This window comes from Cetorhinus maximus, chromosome 15 (assembly GCF_964194155.1).
Source record: "Cetorhinus maximus chromosome 15, sCetMax3.hap1.1, whole genome shotgun sequence".
NCBI lineage: Eukaryota > Metazoa > Chordata > Chondrichthyes > Lamniformes > Cetorhinidae > Cetorhinus > Cetorhinus maximus.
This window is the reverse complement of record NC_135893.1, coordinates 107891999-107912871: the sequence shown is the minus strand read 5'-3', so window position 1 is coordinate 107912871 and position 20873 is coordinate 107891999. Positions and strand designations below refer to the sequence as shown.

The 20873-nt window shown below is 39.9% G+C and overlaps 1 protein-coding gene across 2 annotated transcripts in view; it reads right to left on the bottom strand.

Moving 5' to 3' along the window:
* Window positions 1–20873, bottom strand: part of vps35l (VPS35 endosomal protein sorting factor like) — a 162466-nt gene that overhangs the window by 104575 nt on the left and 37018 nt on the right. For both annotated transcript variants that reach the window (XM_078559173.1, XM_078559174.1), the window contains exons 7-13: window positions 15992–16120; window positions 13434–13518; window positions 9926–10000; window positions 9510–9606; window positions 8599–8646; window positions 8272–8365; window positions 8055–8132 (exon numbers count right to left, since the gene is read on the bottom strand). In XM_078559173.1, the coding sequence (XP_078415299.1) occupies window positions 8055–8132; window positions 8272–8365; window positions 8599–8646; window positions 9510–9606; window positions 9926–10000; window positions 13434–13518; window positions 15992–16120 (606 nt within the window). The remainder of the gene's footprint in view (window positions 1–8054; window positions 8133–8271; window positions 8366–8598; window positions 8647–9509; window positions 9607–9925; window positions 10001–13433; window positions 13519–15991; window positions 16121–20873) is intronic.

The following is a 20873-nucleotide window of genomic DNA, read 5'->3' as shown; positions in this document are numbered from 1 at the left end:
CACATAAAGAGAGTGAGAGAATGTGCTGCACTCTGTCCCAGAAGGCCAACGATGTAAAATCAATTTAGAAGAGACAGATATATTACTAGAAAATAATGCATATAGAGATATGACAGGCAGTGGAATTAAAAAGATAAGCTTTCATGTCTGTTACAACCAGGTGAGGAGGGGTTGAATGGCTCCCCTCTTTGCCCTCTCCTCCTTTGACCGCAACAGGTGTTTTTTTGTTTGAAAAGGAGATACTTTCCAATTCAGTAAGTGTTTCACTGTTTACACACTCTGTGATCATAAAAGAACCAATAGGACATGTTTTCTTGAGTTTAACAAAGAAAGGTTAGCTTTATTGTACTTAAACCAATCTAAGTAAAATAATAATATGCACCAACTTCCGCACACACTCGAAGTTCACACACACACAGATTACAGAGTAGGGAAGGATAGGTTGGCCAAATTAGAATCCATAAAAAGTTAAAAAGAATTCACAGTCTAGTTTGTTGTCTCGGCTGGCTCCAGGCTAGGGTTGCCAACCCTCCAGGATTGGCCTAGAGTCTCTGGAAATTGAAGATCAATCGCTAGGACTAAGCTGCGTGCAACTCTTGAGAAAAATCGTAGGGACATTAAAAAAGGTTGTTTTCTTTGTCATTTTCTTTGAAAATTTCTCTTCACCAGATATAAAATTGCTGAAAATGGAGGGGACTGGGGGTGGTGATGGAAGAGGAGGGGAAAGCTGTTTGGCTGACAGTCAAGCATCATTCAATTGGGTAATGAATGTTCTTGCTTTCCAATGGTGGAGAAAGGCAGTGTGTCACAAGGATGGATGTGATGGCTGACTAATTTACATTTTAATGATTCCCCAGAAACATGTTCAGGACATGAGTCAGTCCCTTTCTATACAGAAAGCATAAAAGGTCACCTGACCCCCCCCCACAGTGTCCAACTTATCAAGGTAAATTGTCCATATTCCATGGTGGCTTTTTAAAAGTAAAAACCTCCATCTTCTTCATGAGTTCACGCACATATGACGCAGATGTAACAACACCAAACAAGAACACTGTGTGGATCAACAACCATCATCATGACCAACCCAACCTGTGTTCCCAACATCCAAAGAAGCAAACACCTCCCCACCATTCCAGATGAGAGAATAACTACCCAAGAAACCCCATGCCTCAAAAATTCTAATACAACCACCACATAACTTCTCCAAAGCCTACAAGAGAACAAGATGCCCAGAGAGTTTTGTCCAGAGCAAAGCAGGGAAAGGTAAACTAAAACTTAAGTTCGAACATCAGACTGAGAGCTGTAATTAAAAATGTTGTTTTTGTTTGACAGGTTTGCAATACCAAGTGTGGACAAGCATTGTAATTACATAGAATGTACAGCACAAAAACAGACCCTTCGGCCTCGCTAGACAATGCCAGTGCTTATGCTCCATACATGCCTTCACCCACCCCTCTTCATCAAACCCTATCAGTACATCCTTCTATTCCTTTCTCTCTCATGTTCTTATCTAGCTTCCCCTTAAACACAATCATGCTATTTGCCTCAAGTATGCCTGGTGGCACCAAGTTCCACATTCTAACCACACTCTGGGTAAAGAAGGTCCCCGGAATTTCCTACTGGATTTATTAGTGTCTATCTTATATTTATGGCCCCTAATTTTGGTCTTGTCCACAAATGGAAACATCTCCATGTCTAGCTTATCAATCCCTTTCATAACCTTAAAGGGCACGATCAGGTCACCCTTCAGGTCTTCTCTTATCTACAGAAAAGAGCCCTAGCATATTCAATCTTTCAGGATAGGTGCAACCTCCCAATTCTGGTTCAATCCTTGTGAATCTTTACACCTTCTCTGGTGCCTCAAATTTTTTAAAATGAGGCCAGAACTGTTCAAAGCATTCTAACCATGGTCTAACCAAGGTTCGACATCATTTTAACATTACTTCTCTATTTTTCAATTTTACCTACCTAGAAATAACCCCAGTGCTTTATTTACAAAAAACTGGCTTTATTAAACTGCATCACTACTTTAAGTGATTTGTGCATATGGAACCCTAGATCCCTTTGCCCATCTACTCCATTTAGATTCTTATTTTCCAATGAGTTATGTGCTATTATTCTTACCAAAATGCACTACCTCACAATGATCCATATTGAAATTCATTTCCCAATTACACGCTCACTGATGCAAATTTATTAATGCCACAACGTATTTGGTCGCAGTCTTCCGCAGGATTAGTTACACTTTCCAACTTCTTGTTGCTCACAAATATCGAAATTGTATTCCCAATTCCAAAGCCTAAATTCCAAATAGTTTATGTAAATAATGAATAACTCTGGTGCCAACACCGAAACTTGGGGAACAACCTTTTCCGCCTTTTGCCAGTCTAACTAACTAACTATCACTAACCCCTACATTCGTTTTCCATTTTGTAGCTAGTTTGCTATCCACTTTGCTACCTGCCCCAATTCCACAAGTTCCGATTATAATATGAATCTACTCTGTGGTACCTTACTGAAGGCTTTTGAAATTCCAAATACATTCCAACTACTATATTACCCTTGTCTACTTTTTGTTACTTCAGCTAATTCAATAGAGTTGGTCAGACATGGCGTTGTCTTTAGAGGTGCGTGTTCACTATGCTCCATATTTTCCATTTCTAGATGCTATTCTTTGAGGTCGTTGAGTAAAGATTCCATTATTTTTCCTGCTACTGACATTAAGGTAACTGGTCTGTAGTTCCCCGGACTTGTTCTATTTCCCTTTTTAAATATTGGAATTATATTCGCTGTCTGCCAAAATAAACATGGTGGAAGAAGTGATCAACAAAGATATGACACGAGGATAGAAAAGGGGAAACAACTGATAAACAAATCAAACTTAAAGGATAGTGTGCTGCTCTTATTTCTTCCCCTATGGATGCAATCCATCTGGATCATGGATTTAATTCTTTCCAAAGTTTCATTCGTTTATGATTTATCCCCTCACCCTCCCGGTATATCTTCAATGTTTTGCCTACTAATTAAGTTAAGTCCACCCTATTAGTCTTCCTTGTACATATGGAGGCAAAGTAACTATTTAATATCTATACCACTTCGGTGTCTTTTTTTTTATTAATTCATACGATGTGGGTGTTGCTGGCTAGGCCAGCATTTATTGCCCGTCCCTAGTTGCCCTTGAGAAGTTGGTGGTGAGCTGCCTTCTTGAACAACTGGTGTCCATGTGGTACACCTACAATGCTTTTAGGGAGGAAGTTCTAGGATTTTGACCCAGCGACAGTGAAGGAACAGCGATATATTTCCAAGTCAGCTTGGTAAGTGGCTTGGAGGGGAACTTCCAGGTGGTGGTGTTCCCATCAATCTGCTGCCCTTGTCCTTCTAAATGGTAGAGGTCGTGGGTTTGGAAGGTGCTGTTTAAGGGGCCTTGGTGAGTTCCTGCAGTGCATCTTGTAGATGGTACACACTACTGCTACTGTGTGTTGGTGGTGGAGGGAGTGAATGTTTGTGGAAGGGGTGCCAATCAAGCGGGCTGCTTTGTCCTGGATGGTGTCAAGCTCGAGTGTTGTTCGAGCTGCACTAATCCAGGCAAGTGGGGAGTATTCCATCACACTCCCGACTTGTGCCTTGTAGGTGGACAGGCTCTGGGGAGTCAGGTGGTGAGTTACTTGCCGCAGAATTCCCAGCCTCTGACCTGTTCCAGTAGCCACAGTATTTATATGGTTAATCCAGTTCAGTGTCTGGTCAATGGTAACCCCTGGGTGTTGATAGTGGGGGATTCAGCAATGGTAATGCCATTGGATGTCAAGGGGCATTGGTTAGATTCTCTTTTGTTGGAGATGGTCATTGCCTGGCACTTGTGTGGCACAAACGTTACTTGCCATGTCAGCCCAAGCCTGAATATTGTCCAGGTCTTGCTGAATTTGGACATGGACTGCTTCAGTGTCTGAGAAGTGGAGAATTGCCCTGAACATCGCGCAATCAGCGAACATCCCCACTTCTGACCTTATGATGGAAAGAAGGTCATTGATGAAGCAGCTGAAGATGGTTGGGCCTAGGACACCATCTTTAGGAACTCCTGTAGTGAAGTCCTGGAGCTGAGACGATTGACCTTTAACAACCACAACCAACTCCCTTTGTGCTAGGTATTACCCATGAGTTTATCTTGTTCATTTATTAATGGCCCTGTCGCTATTGTGCTTTTCCTTGTTCTGTATGTCTGTACAATACTTGACTATTTCTTTTTAAACTCCTTGATAATTTTCTCAGAATTCCTCTTTGATATCCCAATTTTTTTTTACTTTCCTAACCTCTTCATATTCCATTATTGTCCATGTAATTAGTGCATGCATTTTTCTTTAATTTTACTCTCATCTCTTTATTCATCCAAGGTGCTTCATTACTTTTGTTTTTCATATTTCTACTGAACACACAGTCACCTTTGTAAATGTTTCTTACTCTCTCAGGCAAAAGTAATTTCTATCTTAACTTTCTTGGTTCCATTCACATCTCCATATAATTAGGTTCCCCACACACCCACCCCCCCCCACCCCACCCCAAGCCAAGCCATTACTTTGGTTTTTATTGTACTTATCTTTCTTAATCGTTATTTTCAACCTCATTATGATGTGATCACTATTGTCCACTTATTCCCCTATGCTTATTTCTCTTATTTGCTCTGATTCATACTCCATTACGAGATCCAGTAGTGATTCTTCTCTTGTCAGGCTCCTAACATACTGGGTAAGAAAGGAGTCCTGACCATACTAAAAATTCTCTTTTCCTCTCTTATGACCTTTTTCCCATTTATTTAGAGTAGTTGAAGTCCCCCATAATCATTGTACCCATTTCTTCATCTTGTTTAGGTATTTTTTCCTCCACTCCCTTTCCTCTATTAGATGGTCTATAGAATAACCCTATTAGTGTGATCAATCCCTTCTTATCCTTTCTCACAATCCACATGGATTCTTTTCCTACCCTAATATTTAATTAAGTCTTTTTTCACTGCCATTATTTTGTCTCTAATTAGTACAATTACCCCCCCCACCGCTTCCTTCTCTAGCCTAATTACGTTATATCTTACAATATATAACTGCATTGCCATTTGGGAAAGGAGTGGAGGGAAGATATCAAGTGCTAACATAAAGTTCGTCAAGCACTGAAAAATGCAGGGATTAATGGGTAGGGACCACTAGGCCTAAACTGAAGTCATGCACATTATGATCTCTATCCATAAAAGACCAGGGACTGGGGTAGTGATCACATGAATACAAACGGTACTCTTTTGTTTCATTTTAAACAGGACAATTGCCTCCAAAAAGGTCAGAATCTCGAGGGTAGCAAAGAGAACGGGACCTAGTAAACATGCTGCCAGGGAAAAACTATACCTAGTGCTGCACATGAGCAAATCAGGCAAAAGACCCAGTGAAGATAGTTCCACAGGGCACAACATAGAAAGGGGGAAAAAACACAATGAGCCAACAAAAACAACAATGTCAAACAAGCAGAGAGACAGCAAAGGCACAATGAAGAGACCAAGAGGGTCACCAAGAGAGGCAGGTGTCATCAGCCTACACTTGGAAACTAACTTCATGTAGTGAAGGAGCAGCACAAAGATGAAGGTGACAATGGTGGATTCTTGGGTGGGCGTGGTGAAGTGCAGGGTAACATTATAGACTTTGGAAGAGAAGCTACGATGTGTGTGTTCTGGCTCCAATTGCTGGGTGAGAACAGAACCAAGCAGAGGGAGCCAAACATCACAGGCTTTAGAAAGAAAGTGTGAATGACTGCATTGAAGACTGCAAAGAGATAATGCACTGGTCACAGAACTGACTCAGAATACATGGCCTCTCTGAAAGCACAATTTGCCCAAAAGCACTGATAAGTACAAAACCCTTCTTCCTTCTCTTACTCTGGGGAGCCACCGAAGCAGCCCTGAAAAGGTGCCACAGGTTTAGTGCATAAAAAACAAACAAGTTTTAAAAGTACAATTGACAGAAATTTCTTACATAACGGTAACGAAGGATAGGGAAAGGATGAAGTCGAGGTATAGATCAACCATGATTTAACTGAATGGCAGAACAGGCTCAAGAGGTTGAATGGCCTATTCCTGTTCTTATGTAATGTAGCTGGTTCCGGTATCTGTAACAGCAAGAATATCTCCACAAGTTGATCTCTTCAGATTCCACTTGCTGCCAGTACCAAGTTTGCTTTTGAAAAATTTTATAAAAAATGATGTAAATAGTTATTCAGTGGTACATAACTCGAGTATTGTGGGGAAAAAAGAGACATGTCTAAATTTTTCATCTTGCAGTCATCAGGACACTTGCAAGAATACCAATATAAGGGGAAAATAACAATTTATACTGTTTGTGAAGAGAGTGCCAATTGATTGGCAAGTGGCATTGCCATGGAGAATGCACCACTGATGGTGACTGATAGTTAACTGCCAAGCATTGTTTGAAATTTAAACCAGGCAGCTAGACCCTGATTGATCAAAGCACTGTCCTGAGGAATGAGTCAGCGAATGGCTGTCATTTATTTTGTTTAGCTGAAACAGGCGCAATGTATGAAAATGTTCTTTCTGTCTGCAAAAAACAGGGCCCTGTGTATTAATATATTGGGTACGGTCTGTACCCTGCCCATTGTGAACAGTAGCTGGGACATGCTGTTTGATACGAACTGCCAGTCTTTGGGACATACGGCCGACATACCCAGCATCACACTGGCACTGAAATTCATATACCACCTTACTCATTTATGTGATAGGCAGCACGTCTTTTTTGGCTTAATGACAGCTCCTGTTAGTGGTGAATACCACTTGTGCTACTATTGCATAGTAGCAGTGTGAAACAGCTAGCTTCACCTGTTGCTCAAATTTTTGAGATACCTTACCCTTCCAGGGTAATCTGAGGTAGACTGGGCGTATCAAAGACATCCTGCAGGATAATGGCTACCCTGCTCAGATTGAGAGTAGACTATATTGGCAACCGTATCCATTCATTCAGGATTATGGCAGCTAAGAGGCCAGTAAGCAAAGCTTTGTGCACAGGTCAGCTGCCCTATTCCACAATGCAGTCACCAGGAAATGTAGTCACAATTCTCAGGTAATGCTGCTTCTGAAATGCTTTTAGCATTTTAAGTGCAGTGCAAAGACTGCAATAAAGTTGAAGTATAACATGTTTAAAAAGTCAAAAACATCTAGTGATTTTACTTGTCAAAATCAGGCCAAATCTATATATAAAAGGAACAAGTATGATCTGATTACAAAACTAGTACATCATAAAGGATATTAAGGTTAGCAGGTCTCTTTGGGTTTTAAATTGTGCTCAACATCCCATAGCAATACAGTCTATGATTTCTTTTGAAACGTTTTCAAACCAACTTCTATTCAGAAAATACACACACAGATCTCCTGTGGCTTTGCGCACAGGGCATTAAAGCCCCAGTGAAGTAGGGCTAGAAGATAATTGGACCAGCCTGCACAAATAGTTACCATTTTTAAAAGTCATACATTCTTATTTTTGTTACCATTATAAATTCCTATGCTCACATGTAGAACAAAAACTATATTACCTTGACTTATCCTAATTAGGTTGTCCTGCCACAGGTGGAACTGCAGCATCTCCACTTGGAGAGGTGGGAGGAGGGTATAATTATAGACGGATAAGAATTACAGAGGTAGCTTCCATTCCAAGTGTAGGCATGGAAAATGTTAACAAGTGCATGCGGACACAAAATTTAATATATATTGAGTTAAGCCATTGTACGTACAAAGTTGTACAATGTTTTGTCTGATCAGGATACGATGATTATGTGCTGCGATGGGAAAAGTCTAATTTTAGAATTTCACCATACCTTTTAAAAACGCACACTTGTACAGCTATCAAGAAAATGTAAACTGGGTTATATTGTGATTTACTACGATTTAAGAGTCAGTGATTGAATTGGCAAGAGGTCTCACAGATTTGTGATCATAACACATTTTGTACAGAGCTGAGATGCAAATGGAAAAAAAAAGAATCATTTCCTAAATAAAGACTAAACGAATTTCATACTTGTTTAAATGTGGAGAGGAAATCAAAAAAATTCTTATTCAAGTTGTCTTTCAAATGTGGTGCGACTTCCATTCCAACCTGTTGGAAAAAGGGGAAAAAAACAGGAGAATAATGTAGAACTTTTATTTACTATGAAAGAGTTGTGAGGTACATTTATCAGTTAACCAGGAAACGACACTTATATAATCTGAATGTTGGAAAGAATACCGTAGCCTACCCTGCAAAGATACGCTCTCGCATAGATAGCGACCAATGGATCACCAATGCCTCTTATCATAGCGGTCAACCGAGGAAGAGTCTCAGAGATACCACTTTAAAAAAAAAATTAAAACTGGAGATCACATCACCTAATAAGGATGTGTTCACCTTCATCTTGTATTAACATTCAAACTGAATTAATTGAAAAATCTCAGTACATATTTTCAATCACATCAGTTTGACAAGTTTAATTAGTCTTATACAAAATTAGATTCACTTGTGGTTTAGATTATTAAAAATGTTTTTAAAAATTCATAAAATGAGAATAGAATTCCACCATACTTACGTTTTAGAAAGGAATGTGTTACATTTTAATATGGCCACCTCCACATAGCTAAGTTAACTCAAGGAAAATACATGTTTCCCTTTATGCAAGCACAGAACTGGTAGCTTGAAATATAGCTTCACAAGGAGTAACAATAGTTGGACATAATTCAAATAGTTGACCGTGCAAGGGTTTATAAATCCTTATCGAATAAGGTAAATAAATTAAACAGCAATACACAAATGTTGCAGCATTAGTGGCAGAAATTACAGACAAAATATTGTGCATTATATTAAGGGTCACCCAAACTGATAGGAGATAACGCTGGAGGTTTGATCACCTCTTTCTCCGGTTTTCCTCTCCTCTTTGCCCAAGCACCATTCCATTCTCTATTCTCCTTACCTCCAGAACCCCTATTCTGCTGCCTCTCTATCTCTATATAAATCCCAATTCCCAAACCCTATTATCCAGCATCACCCCCACACCTCAAGCCCCCATTCCCCTTTCACCCACTACCACACGCCCAACTCCCATTTTCCAGTCTCTCTCTCTCTCTCTCTCTTCCCCCCCCCCAACCCCCACCACTTGACCTTTAGGATTCCACTCACCCCTAATCGGGGGGCTGGTTCTTTGTGGTAAAGAGATGGGAGAAGTCACAAAGCCATAGGCTTCTCTGCGTTCCAGGAGATTCCTAGGTAATCAAGGATGATTGGAAAATTTAATTACTTTGTATGGGAACTTCTCAATTTATTAGTAAAATAAAAAAATCCCCTTGAAAGGATTATAAATCATCAATTCATTCTTCATTCCCTGTCTTCTTAATTAAAAGGGCTGCAAGTGGCTTGCTAGTAAGTAAGCTCCTACTTGTATTTGGTTGTATTTTACATTTTATCCATCCTGACCCACACAGAAATTAATTTGTGTAAGGATACAATCTGGAAATGAGTTCCCTGATTGAGGCAATCTTGAAGAACCAGTTCAGACAAGTTTCTTTTGCAGTTTCATTCACTTCATCTGGACCAAAGTTATCTGCATTATAAGTACAACATGTAACTGAAAAGGTTATTGACATTATGAAGTAAAATAAAAATGCTAAAGTATGTTGTTCAGAAATATAAAATACATTCTTCCAACAACTTGGTCATTCGTTGTTTTCGCAATCTCCCTTAGGAAAATCACTGCTGTGGATCACCAATATCAAACTCAGAACTTAAAATATCTGTTTCCTACTTCATTGGCTAAATGTAATAATTCTGTTATGTTATTGGCTCTTATTGGGTTTAATTCCAAACATGCAATTTTGATCACTAGTTTTAAAATTCCCTGAAGATTCCTTTAATAAAATTACCTGGCGTAGAGACTCCCGGAAGGGAAACTCGATGACTTGCACACATGGACAGAATCCGCTCATACACTAGTTTACCTGGAATCAAAAATGGATCATTCAATTCAATTATTATTATTTAACATGAAATTATCACACAGGTCATTGATAGAATGCAGGCTGGAACGCCAAAGGTCCAAAAGGCCAGATACAATTTAATTGTTTAAAAGGGGAGTAAATATTCAATTGGAAAGGCACAGAGCAAAACATTTGGTTTAAAAAGGCTGGTAATTGGTTGAGAGGTAGAGGGCAGTGAACAGGGGTCAAGCTTTCTGATTTAATACATATATATATATATATACACATACACAAAAACACAGACTTGGATGAAAAAATAGAGCTGTACACACAAGTGCCCAGGAGGCACTAAGTTAGGAAGCACAGTAAGTTGTAAAGGTGGGAACAGGAAGTTACAAAGGGATATAGACTGACTTGGTGAGATGGAGTTCAATGTACACAGTACAGATACACAAAGTAATTAAAAAGCTTAATGAAACGCCAGCCTTTATCTCAAGTGGAATGGAATACAAAGAGGAGTAGTGATGGCTTCAGTTGTTCTGTTATGGCAGGTGGATGGTAAGTGCCAAGCTGCCCAAATCTCAGAGGGAAACTTGAAGCAGCTGCAACAACTATTTGCAATTTGAGCTTATTTCGAGATGCAGGCTTTGAATTCAGTAAAAAGGCCACCACGTCTTATAGGTTTCTTACAAAACTAAATTAAACCTTTATTTATAGAAGAAATGATTTTAAGCACATATAGGTCTACAAATTACGACTATGATAACTTTTAAATCCTTAATTAATCTAAACCCCAGTTACACCTCCGTAAAGGCAACAGTGAGACACAGATTTTAAAAGACGCAGGCAAAGTAACACACAATACCCTGAACAGCCGAATTCAAAGTGAGTTTTTCTCAGCTTCAGTTCCTTGTAGACAGCAGCTCGAGGCTTAGATGCTAGAGGCTTTTCATCCTTGTGTTCGATCTTAGAATGCCTGTCCTTACACACAACCTTTGCTCCTTTATACGTATTTGCCCCTTTGAATGCAAATTCCCATTGTTTCACAATGTCTTTGGACTTTACTTCTCTAATCACAGTACCAATTTTACCAGTAATCTTTGGGGGAAAATAAACACAATGTCTCTTAACTTCTCCTGGCTAGGTGAAACATTTCACCCCTCCTCTTTTGAATTCAAGCTAGTCTGGTTTATTTAAAGATGCAACTGTTCCCTTTACAACTCACATTCTAAAACATCCCCCATGTTTACCTACTTAACATTTCAAACCAAGCTTATCTCTGGATACATCAAAGTCTTCAGACTAGCTGCCTTTAATTCAATTAAGTCACACACAGACACAACCCCACTCTTACTCTACTTTGCAATAAATTCCAATAGCATAATGAAAATTATTATATCTTCCTGACAGTACAGAGCTATGGTCAGAGCCCCATCTGGAGCGCTGTGTTCAGTTCAGTTTTTTATTTTTTTATTCATTCACGGGATGTGGGCTTCGCTGGCTGGGTCAGCATTTATTGCCCATCCCTAGTTGCCGTTGAGAAAGTGGTGGTGAACTGCCTTCTTGAACCGCTGCAGTCCATGTGGTAGGTACACCCACAGTGCTGTTAGGAAGGGAGCTCCAGGATTTTGACCCAGCGACAGCAAACGGGTGGTGACATAGTTCCAAGTCAGGATGGTGAGTGACTTGGTGGGGAACTTCCAGGTGGTGGTGTTTCCATTTATCTGTTGCCCTTGTCCTCCTAGATGGTAGCAGTCGTGGGTTTGGAAGGTGCTGTCGAAGGAGTCTCGATGAATTCCTGCAGTGCATTCTGTAGATAGTGCACACTACTGCCATTGTGCGTTGTTGCTAGAGGGAGTGAATGTTTGTGGATGTGGTGTCAAACAAGCGGGCTGCTTTGTCCTGGACGGTGTCAAGCTTCTCGACTGTTGCGGGAGCTGCGGTCATCCAGGCAAGTGGGGAGTATCCCATCACACTCCTGACTTGTGCCTTGTAGATGGTGGACGAGCTTTGGGGAGACAGGAGTTGGGCTACTTGTCGCACGGTTCCTAGCGTCTGACCTGCTCTTATAGCCACAGTATTTATATGGCTAGACCAGTTCAGTTTCTGGTCAACGGTAACCCCCAGGATGTTGATAGTGGGGGGTTCAGTGATGGCAATGCCATTGAACATCAAGGGACGATGGTTGGATCCTCTCTTGTTGGAGATGGTCATTGCCTGGCACTTGTATGCCATGAATCTTACTTGCCATTTGTCAGCCCAAGCCTAGATATTGTCCAGGTCTTGCTACATTTGGACGTGGACTGCTTCAGCATCTGAAGAGTTGTGATTGCACGATGTTCAGCACCATTCATCAGCGAACATCCCCACTTCTGACCTTATGATGAAAGGAAGGTCACTGATGAAGCAGCTGAAGATGGTTGGACCTAGGACACTACCCCGAGGAACTCCTGCAGTGATGTCCTGGAGCTGAGATGACTGACCTCCAACAACCACAACCATCTTCCTTTGTGCTAGGTATGACTCCAACCAGCGGAGAGTTTACCCCCTGATTCCCATTGACTCCAGTTTTGCTAGGTCTCCTTGATGCCACACTTGGACAAATGTTGCCTTGATGTCAAGGGCAGTCACTCTCACCTCACTTCAGGAGTTCAGCTCTTTTGTCCATGTTTGAACCAAGGCTGCAATGAGGTCAGGAGCTCAGTGACCCTGGCGGTACCCAAACTGGGCATCAGTGAGCAGGTTATTGCTAAACAAGTGCCGCTTGATAGCACTGTTGATGACCCGTTCCATTACTTTACTAGTGATGGAGAGTAGACTGATGGGGTGATAATTGGCTGGGTTGGATTTGTCCTGCTTTGTGTACAGGACATACCTGGGCAATTACACTCTTAATATTAATAACTTTTGACATTACTATTCTGCTCAATATTACATTTTCTATATAGAATGATGTATATTATGATCAGGCATTGATGCTTAAAACCAGAGGAACAAGGTTTAACTAGTTTATAACAGTCATAACTTGATTCAAATCATTTAAAAAAGTATTAATATCAATTTGCTGCTGAAGGTGATCATCAATATCAAAATACAGTCTGTATTCACCTTCTTCCAAAAAAACGCTATCATAAATAGCTGCACTCCATAAAAGGTATTGCATTTTTCAGTGAAACTCCTGGTAAAGTTATTTAATCTGAAGCATAAGTAAAGGTCATTTACTGTGAGTCGAGCATAAATCAACTAAATTGTTCACTAATCTAATTATCAAATAGAACTTTCCCCCCTCCCTATAGATAGTGAATAAGCCAGGAAAAGTGTTGGGACCCTTCAAGCAGCACTTGCTTCAATCACTGCAAAATATTGCATTGCACATAAAAGGAAAAGCAGAAAACTATTTTAAGCTTAAACATAGCCTGGCAATATCAGGAGGAACACCATAGAAATTTCTTACCAAAAGTATCCAAAATATCAGTGATCAAAACAAATTTGCTTGGGTAAAACTGGATCACGCTGGTATCGGAGAGCAGCTTTGAACACTAAACAGAACAAAGTTCGATATTAATAAAGTATTGGATAAAAATTCTACAGATCCACTAAAGCAAGAAATCAAAATAATGAACAGTTTAATACTATTCACCGTTACATTTCAAAGGATAATATAGTTGTTGGAAATACAGTACACATTGCATCAAGACTGCGCTAGCTACTAAATGTAATCAATTGGCGCACAGCAGACTCCCACAAACAGCACTATAATAATAATAACCAGATATGGGTTTTGTGATGTTGGTTGAGGGATAAACATTGGCCAGGCCGCTGAGCTTTCTCCCCTGCTCTGCTTCGAAACAGTGCAATGAGATCTTTTATATCTACCTGGCGGGGGCAGACAGGGCCTCAGTTTAACATCTCATTTTAAAGACAATAGGAGAGGCATCTTCAGATTCCTGGGGCATTGGGACCAGTCCTGGGACAGGAGTGATAGGTTCAAGATTAACAGGTTGCACCTCAACTGAACTGGGACCAATGACCTTACAGGAAGGTTGCCTAGTACTGAGGGGGAAAAATTAAATTAATATGGCAGTGGGATGGGCACCAGGGTGAAACATTAGAGAGGAGAAGCAAGGTCTACAGAGGTTATTGGGATATACAAACAGCACTAGAGTAAAGAATAACTCAGAAATTACAGGGATCAGACAGGAGGCAGATGTGAGGTAATGCAAGATGAGTTTGCATAATTGCACGTAAATAAGTAATACAACAAGGTATTCAGGAAAGATAGTGGACTTAAGAAAGGAAGAGAAGGCGGCGTATTGATCAAAGAAATTAAAAATACCATTGGATAGAAATAAAGCATTGAGAGGTCAGTGACAAAATCTGTTTGGCTAGGGTCGAGGAAGAATAGAGGAAGTTTTATACTAATGGGTGTGTATATATAGGCCACTAAATAGTGAAATGGGGATAGAGAAACAAGCTTGAAGGCAAATTACAGAAACATTTAAGAACTAAAGAAGGGTGTTAATGGGTAACTTGAATTATCCCAATCTAGACTAGGATGGTAACAGTATGAAGGGCAAAGAATGGGAGGGATCTATGAAATGATCAAAAAATTTCCCTTGCACATAATGTCTTTCCAGCTGGATATAGTGCAGGGGAATGAAGTCAGACTACTGGAGCATGTTTCAGTGAGGGAGTATTTGGCTAACAGGTTTAGGATAGCTATGATTTGTTGGAATGGTACCTGAAATTGAGGACGACAACTCCAGCTTCCTCAGTCTTAAAGAGCAGCGAATATTAAGAGGAGCTTTGAGAGGTGTTGTAAAGGTATTTCCATTTCTTCCCCCTCCCTTTTGTTTTTTCCAATAATTTATATAGATTTTTCTTTTCCCACCTATTTCCATTATTTTTAAATCTATAACTGTAATACCCTTTCAGTCTTTCCACCCCACCCCCACTAGAGCTGTACCTTGAGTGTCCTGCCATCCATTCTTAATTAGCACATTTTCTTAGATAATATCACCACCTTCAACACCTCTTTGTTCCTTTTGTCTGTGACATCTTTTGATTATCTGCTCCTATCACTGCTTGCTTGTCCCTACAACCACCCCCCGCCCCCAACTTCTCTCCCCCCACCTTAAACCAGCTTATATTTCACCCCTCTCCTAACTTTACTCAGTTCTGCTGAAGGGTCATGAGGACTCGAAACGTCAACTCTTTTCTTCTCCGCCGATGCTGCCAGACCTGCTGAGTTTTTCCAAGTAATTCTGTTTTTGTGTTGTAAAGGTATTGATATTTTGTCTGTCTCCAATGGAAACCAGAAGTCTTGGATTTAGATGACTAGCAAGAGAACTAGAGATGACATCTGGAAACTATTTATTTTTAAACGCAGTTGTTGAGAGCTGGAATGCACTGCCTAAAAGGATGGTAGAAGCAGATTCAATACTAACTGTCAAAAGGGAACCAGATAAATACATGGGACAAAAAAATGATAGGGCTACGGGAAAAAAAGCAAGGGACTGGGATTAACTGGATAGCTCTACCAACGAACCTGTATGAGCAGGATGGGCCAAATGGCCTTATTCTGTGCTGTATCATTCTATCATTCTCGATTACAAGTATTGAGATCAGCAATATGTTGCATTGGAATTATGCCATCTAGTAAAACAGGACTAGTATGCAGGATTCTTCAAGCTCCTGATCTTTACGATTGCTGCTTGCCTTTCCCAATGCTCTGTCCACCCTGTTCCTCATGTGGAGAATAAATGAGAGGAATGTTTTTGGATATTTATATGCATTTGCTTTACTTTGTGATATACATGAAAATCAGGTTACATAACAGAAACCAAAACTGGTATGATGCAATACCAAGTGACCAAATAGGAAACGGAGCTTTACTACATCATTAGCCACACTCTGAGCAGCTGCTCCCAATAACCAGAACAATAAGAATATGTTTGATTTGAGTAGATGGAGCTGAAAAATGCCAACTTTCATCTGTAGTTTAAAGCTGACCTGAATAACTATTTTCAATGCTTTCACTTTTTGATCTGTGGCCCATGCGTCCTTCAGTGACTGATTCAGTTCTTCAATCCTGTTTATATAATCCTGCTGAGTTAAGTTTAACAGCTCTTTTTGAGACCCCTGGTGTAAGAAAGAAGAATATTAATTAAGAATGAGAATAAAATTTCATTCTCAGAAGAACAAGCTTAAAAAAAAAACTACAAGAGGCATTGCTGCCATCATTAGCAAACTATGGATCCAACTTATACCACTGTGGTAGGAATAATTTCAAATTGTATACTGCTTCCATGAAACTTTGAAATTGTCAAGAAGAAAGCAATTCTATTTACAACTCTAAATCTGCAAACTAGGAGGCCCGGGTTCTGGGGGGCCCAGGTTCAAATCCTGCCATGGCAGTTGGAGGAATCTGAATTCAATAAAAATCTGGAATTAAAAGTCTGATGGTGACCGTGAAACCATTGTCGATTGTTGTAAAAACCCATCTGGTTCACTCATGCCCTTTTGGGGAAGGAAATCTGCTGTCCTTACCTGGTCACGTGACCATGTGACTCCAGACCCACAGCAATGTGGTTGACTCTTAAAAATGCCCGCTGAACTAGGGTAACTAGAGATGAGTAATAAATGCTGGCCTGGCCAGTGACACCCGCATCACATGAATGAATGAAAAAAAACAATAAATGGGGAAAAAAAACTAATGCCAAATTATCAAGGTACTGATACAAACTAAGCCAATATAAAAATAGTATTTATAAAGTTGCGCTCAAAATATCTATCACCGTAAATTGCACTTTTTCAGGCTAAATTACTCCCAAGGAAGCCATCTTAGTTTTTAAAACATTGATTTCCATCTGAAACTTGTATAGCCAGGAAAATACCAGAAAGCTGCTTTAATATACAAACATTCACTGCACAGTAATATTGCAATTACCTGAGGGTTTTTCCATTATATCCCATTCCATTTTATATTTAGGCCTATATTTATTCAATTCGCAAATTTTAAAAGTGGAACTATGTTGCTCTATTTTGAGAACATTTTAATCTATGCTTTGTGGCACTACTGCACAACTGTTCACTGCCTGCTAAAATTGGTTTGACACAATTAGGTAATTAGTCATCGTCCATAAGGGACTATAGGCATCTCACTGTTAGAGAGACAAGTGGCTATACAGTTTGAGGGGCACCACTCTGCATCAAACATAGGTCAATGCAAGGAGGCAGCCCTCCATGAGCTACCACAGCCAGTACAGGGATTGAACCCACGCCACTGGAGTCATTCTGCACCACACTTGAGCCATCTAGCCAACTGAGCTAACCCAGCTAAGCTAACTCCTAATAAGCAACAGATAAAAGCAAAAAACTGCGGATGCTGGAAATCCAAAACAAAAAAATACCTGGAAAAAGTCAGCAGGTCTGACAGCATCTGAGGAGAGGAACATAGTTAACGTTTTGAGTCGGTATGACTCTTCAACAGAACTGTTGAAGAGTCACACCGACTCAAAACGTTAACTGTGATCCTCTCTGCAGATGCTGTCAGGCCTGCTGAATTTTTCCTACTAAGCAACATTTTATCTGGGTAAATTTAGTCTTTCAAGCCAGGAGATACAATTGGATCAGAATCTTATTTACAATTCATAATTGCCTTCGATTTTGTCAAGTTATGATTAGCAAGCCTACTTTCAGACAATGACAAACTGCTGTCTAAAGCACTTGAAAATTACACTTTCCTATAAACAATAGAAACTAGGTCAACACATGCACAGTTTAGCACAATGCGTTGTGCCAGAACGGCACCTACAATTCCTCACTCAGTAACCTAAATTCAGACATGTCATCAGGGGAATGCCAAGAGGAAGCAAGGCACATACAGAGGGAATAAAGATAAGAATTGAATGTCTAGCGGCATGATTGAATCCTACTGTTGCCTCGTTATCAAACATTCTTTGCAGTAATTTTTTTCAAAAAGCAATTGGGAAATAGGCTTAGGTTCTTCTGTAGTGGAAAGCTAGATGAGTTTTATCCCTAAGCAATTAACAACTTCCTTAAAAAATATGTTCTCAGCAATTAAATTTCAATATATTCCATGGTTATATTAGTAGGTCATTAACCATAAAGAGAGAGAATTTACTTATGCTGACAAATTAACAGCATGTTAACAAATTAAAATAACCAAGTTAGTAAGAATTAGTGGATCTCCCGTGGCATTGCTTAGGTGACTCAAAATATATAAGCCCAAACATCAGTTGTTCCAATTATCCCTGAAAGAGCCACAGATGCTATCCCCCTCCATTTCTTTTCCCTCTTCTTGGCCACCAAGGGTTCGCCCCCTCTTTATTTAAAAAGGGCTCCTTCTCACAGTAGTTTTTGTGTACCTCTCACTTGCCACAGACCCCCTCATAAAAAAGGTCTCATTATGCTCAATAGGATCTAACTGTTTATCTGTCTTCCAAGTAAGGTCACTCGGGCCCCATATTGTTGAAGTCAAGTTTATTTGCAAATCAAATTTTAAAAATAAATCATGTCATGTTGTTGTATGATTTCCAGGCTGTATTCAGGCTAAATGAGAAAGTTGCATTGACACCTATACATCTCTTTTTTGCTGGAACAAGAGCACGTAGTGTGTATTTTGTGGAAAGCGAATTGGAAAAAAAAAAGTGACATTCTTTCAAATTATTCCTCCTTAATGGTAAACAATCAAATTATGCAAGTAAAAAGTAATTAGTGTGGAGTAAAACAGACTTCAAACTTTTAAATAAACTGTGACACGCAACAATCAATGTAAACAGACAAGAAATATTATGAAAGACTGATCGTCTTCTGTGTTTAACTCCACGCCTGCAGTTGCCAGAAACTGCTGTCTGATTTATATTTAACAATGGCGAGCACCAACAGCCTCACCGTTATAGTTCCACTGCAAAATTCGAGACAATCCCATTAAAAACAATGATAAAATAATGTGGAATTGTAGCAAAAGTATTGGATTTTATCAATCCTTGTTCTCAAAAATAATTGGCATAATCTAACGCAGCACAAATTATAATGTTCAATATTTAAAATGGATACTTTGGGGTAAATATTAGGATATTGCTATTGAAGTTTATATTATTTTGCAATTGTCAGGCCAATGCTGCTCTCTACTGAAGTGCAGGAGAAGAGCAGGCATCAGAACAATTGATAATTCTTGTGAATCATTAACGTTCATTCATCAATCAGCAGATAATTTAAAAGAATCACTAAAGTATTAAAAAGCAATTAACAAAATTATTTCCCAATATTGAAAGCTAATCTGCCTGATAATAAACAAATCTTCACAACTATTTACAGAAAATGCTGGAAAAACTCAGCAGGTCTGACAGCATCTGTGGAGAGAGAAACAGAGTTAACGTTTCGAGTCCAGATGACTCTTTTTCAGAGCTCTTCTTCAGCTCTGAAGTCATACGGACTCAAAACGTTATCTCTGTTTCTCTCTCCACAGATGCTTGCTGAGTTTTTCCAGCATTTTCTGTTTTATTTCAGATCTCCAGCATCTGCAGTATTTTGCCTTCACAACTATTAATTGGACTGCATGCTGGACATGAGCAAAGAAATTATATACCAAAAATTGGCACTTAATATTTCCAAGTGTCTCAAAGTTGCACATTACTGCAGAAACTACTTTATATTGGAAAAAGTGAACTAAGAATGCTTTAAGCTAGCAAAGCAGCACAAAGTGGATAGAATTAGATGATCAGCCATGATCTAGCTGAATAGCATAGCAGGCTCGATAGGCCAAATGGTATACTCCTGCTTCTATGTTCCTATGCATAAAACATTTATAAGATCATAAGACGTAGGAGCTGAAGTGGGCCATTTGGCCCATTGAGTCTGCTCCGCCATTCAATGAGATCATGGCTGATCTGATAATCCTCAACTTCACTTTCCTGCCTTTCCCCCATAACCCTTGATTCCCTTACCGGTTAAAAATTTGTCTATCTCAGTCTTGACCATCCAGCCTTGACTTAACCACCCAGCCTCTCCAGCCCTCTGCGGTAAAGAATTCCACAGATTGACTACCCTCAGAAGAAATTCCTCCTCATCTGTTTTAAATGGGCACCCCCTTACTCTGAGGTTATGCCGTCTGGTCCGAGAGTCTCCAACAGGGGGAAACACCCTCTCAGCATCTACCCTGTCAAGCCCCCTAGGAATCTTATATGTTTCAATAAGGTCACCTCGCATTCTAAACTCCAATGAGTACAGGCCCAAACTACTCTCTTCTAAGAAAATCACTCCATACCCAGGATCAACCTAGTGAACCTTCTCTGGACTGCCTCCAATGCCAGTATATCTTTCCTTAGGCCAAAATTGTTCACAGTATTCTAGGTTTAGTCTAACTAGTGCCTCATATAGTTTTAGCAAGACTACCCTATTTTAACACTCCATTCCCTTTGAAATAAAGGCCAACATTCCATTTTCCTTCCCTATTACCTGCTGAACTTGTATGTTAGCTTTTTGGGATTCATGCACGAGGACCCCCAAATCCCTGTGCTGCAGCTTTCTGCAGTCTTTCTCCATTTAAATAATATTCAGCTCCTCTATTCTCCCTGTCAAAGTGCATAACCTCACATTTTCCCACATTATATTCCAACTGCCAAGTTTCTGCCCACTCACTTAACCTGTCTATATCCCTCTATAGACTCTTTGTGTCATCCTCACCACTTGCCTTCCCACATATTTTTGTGTCATCCACAAACTTGGCAATAGTACATTCACTTCCCTCATCCAAGTCATTAATATATATTGTAAATAATTGTGACCCCAGCACTGATCCCTGTGGCACTCCACTAGTTACAGGTTGCCATCCTGAAAATGCCCCCCGTTTCCCAACTCTCTATCATCT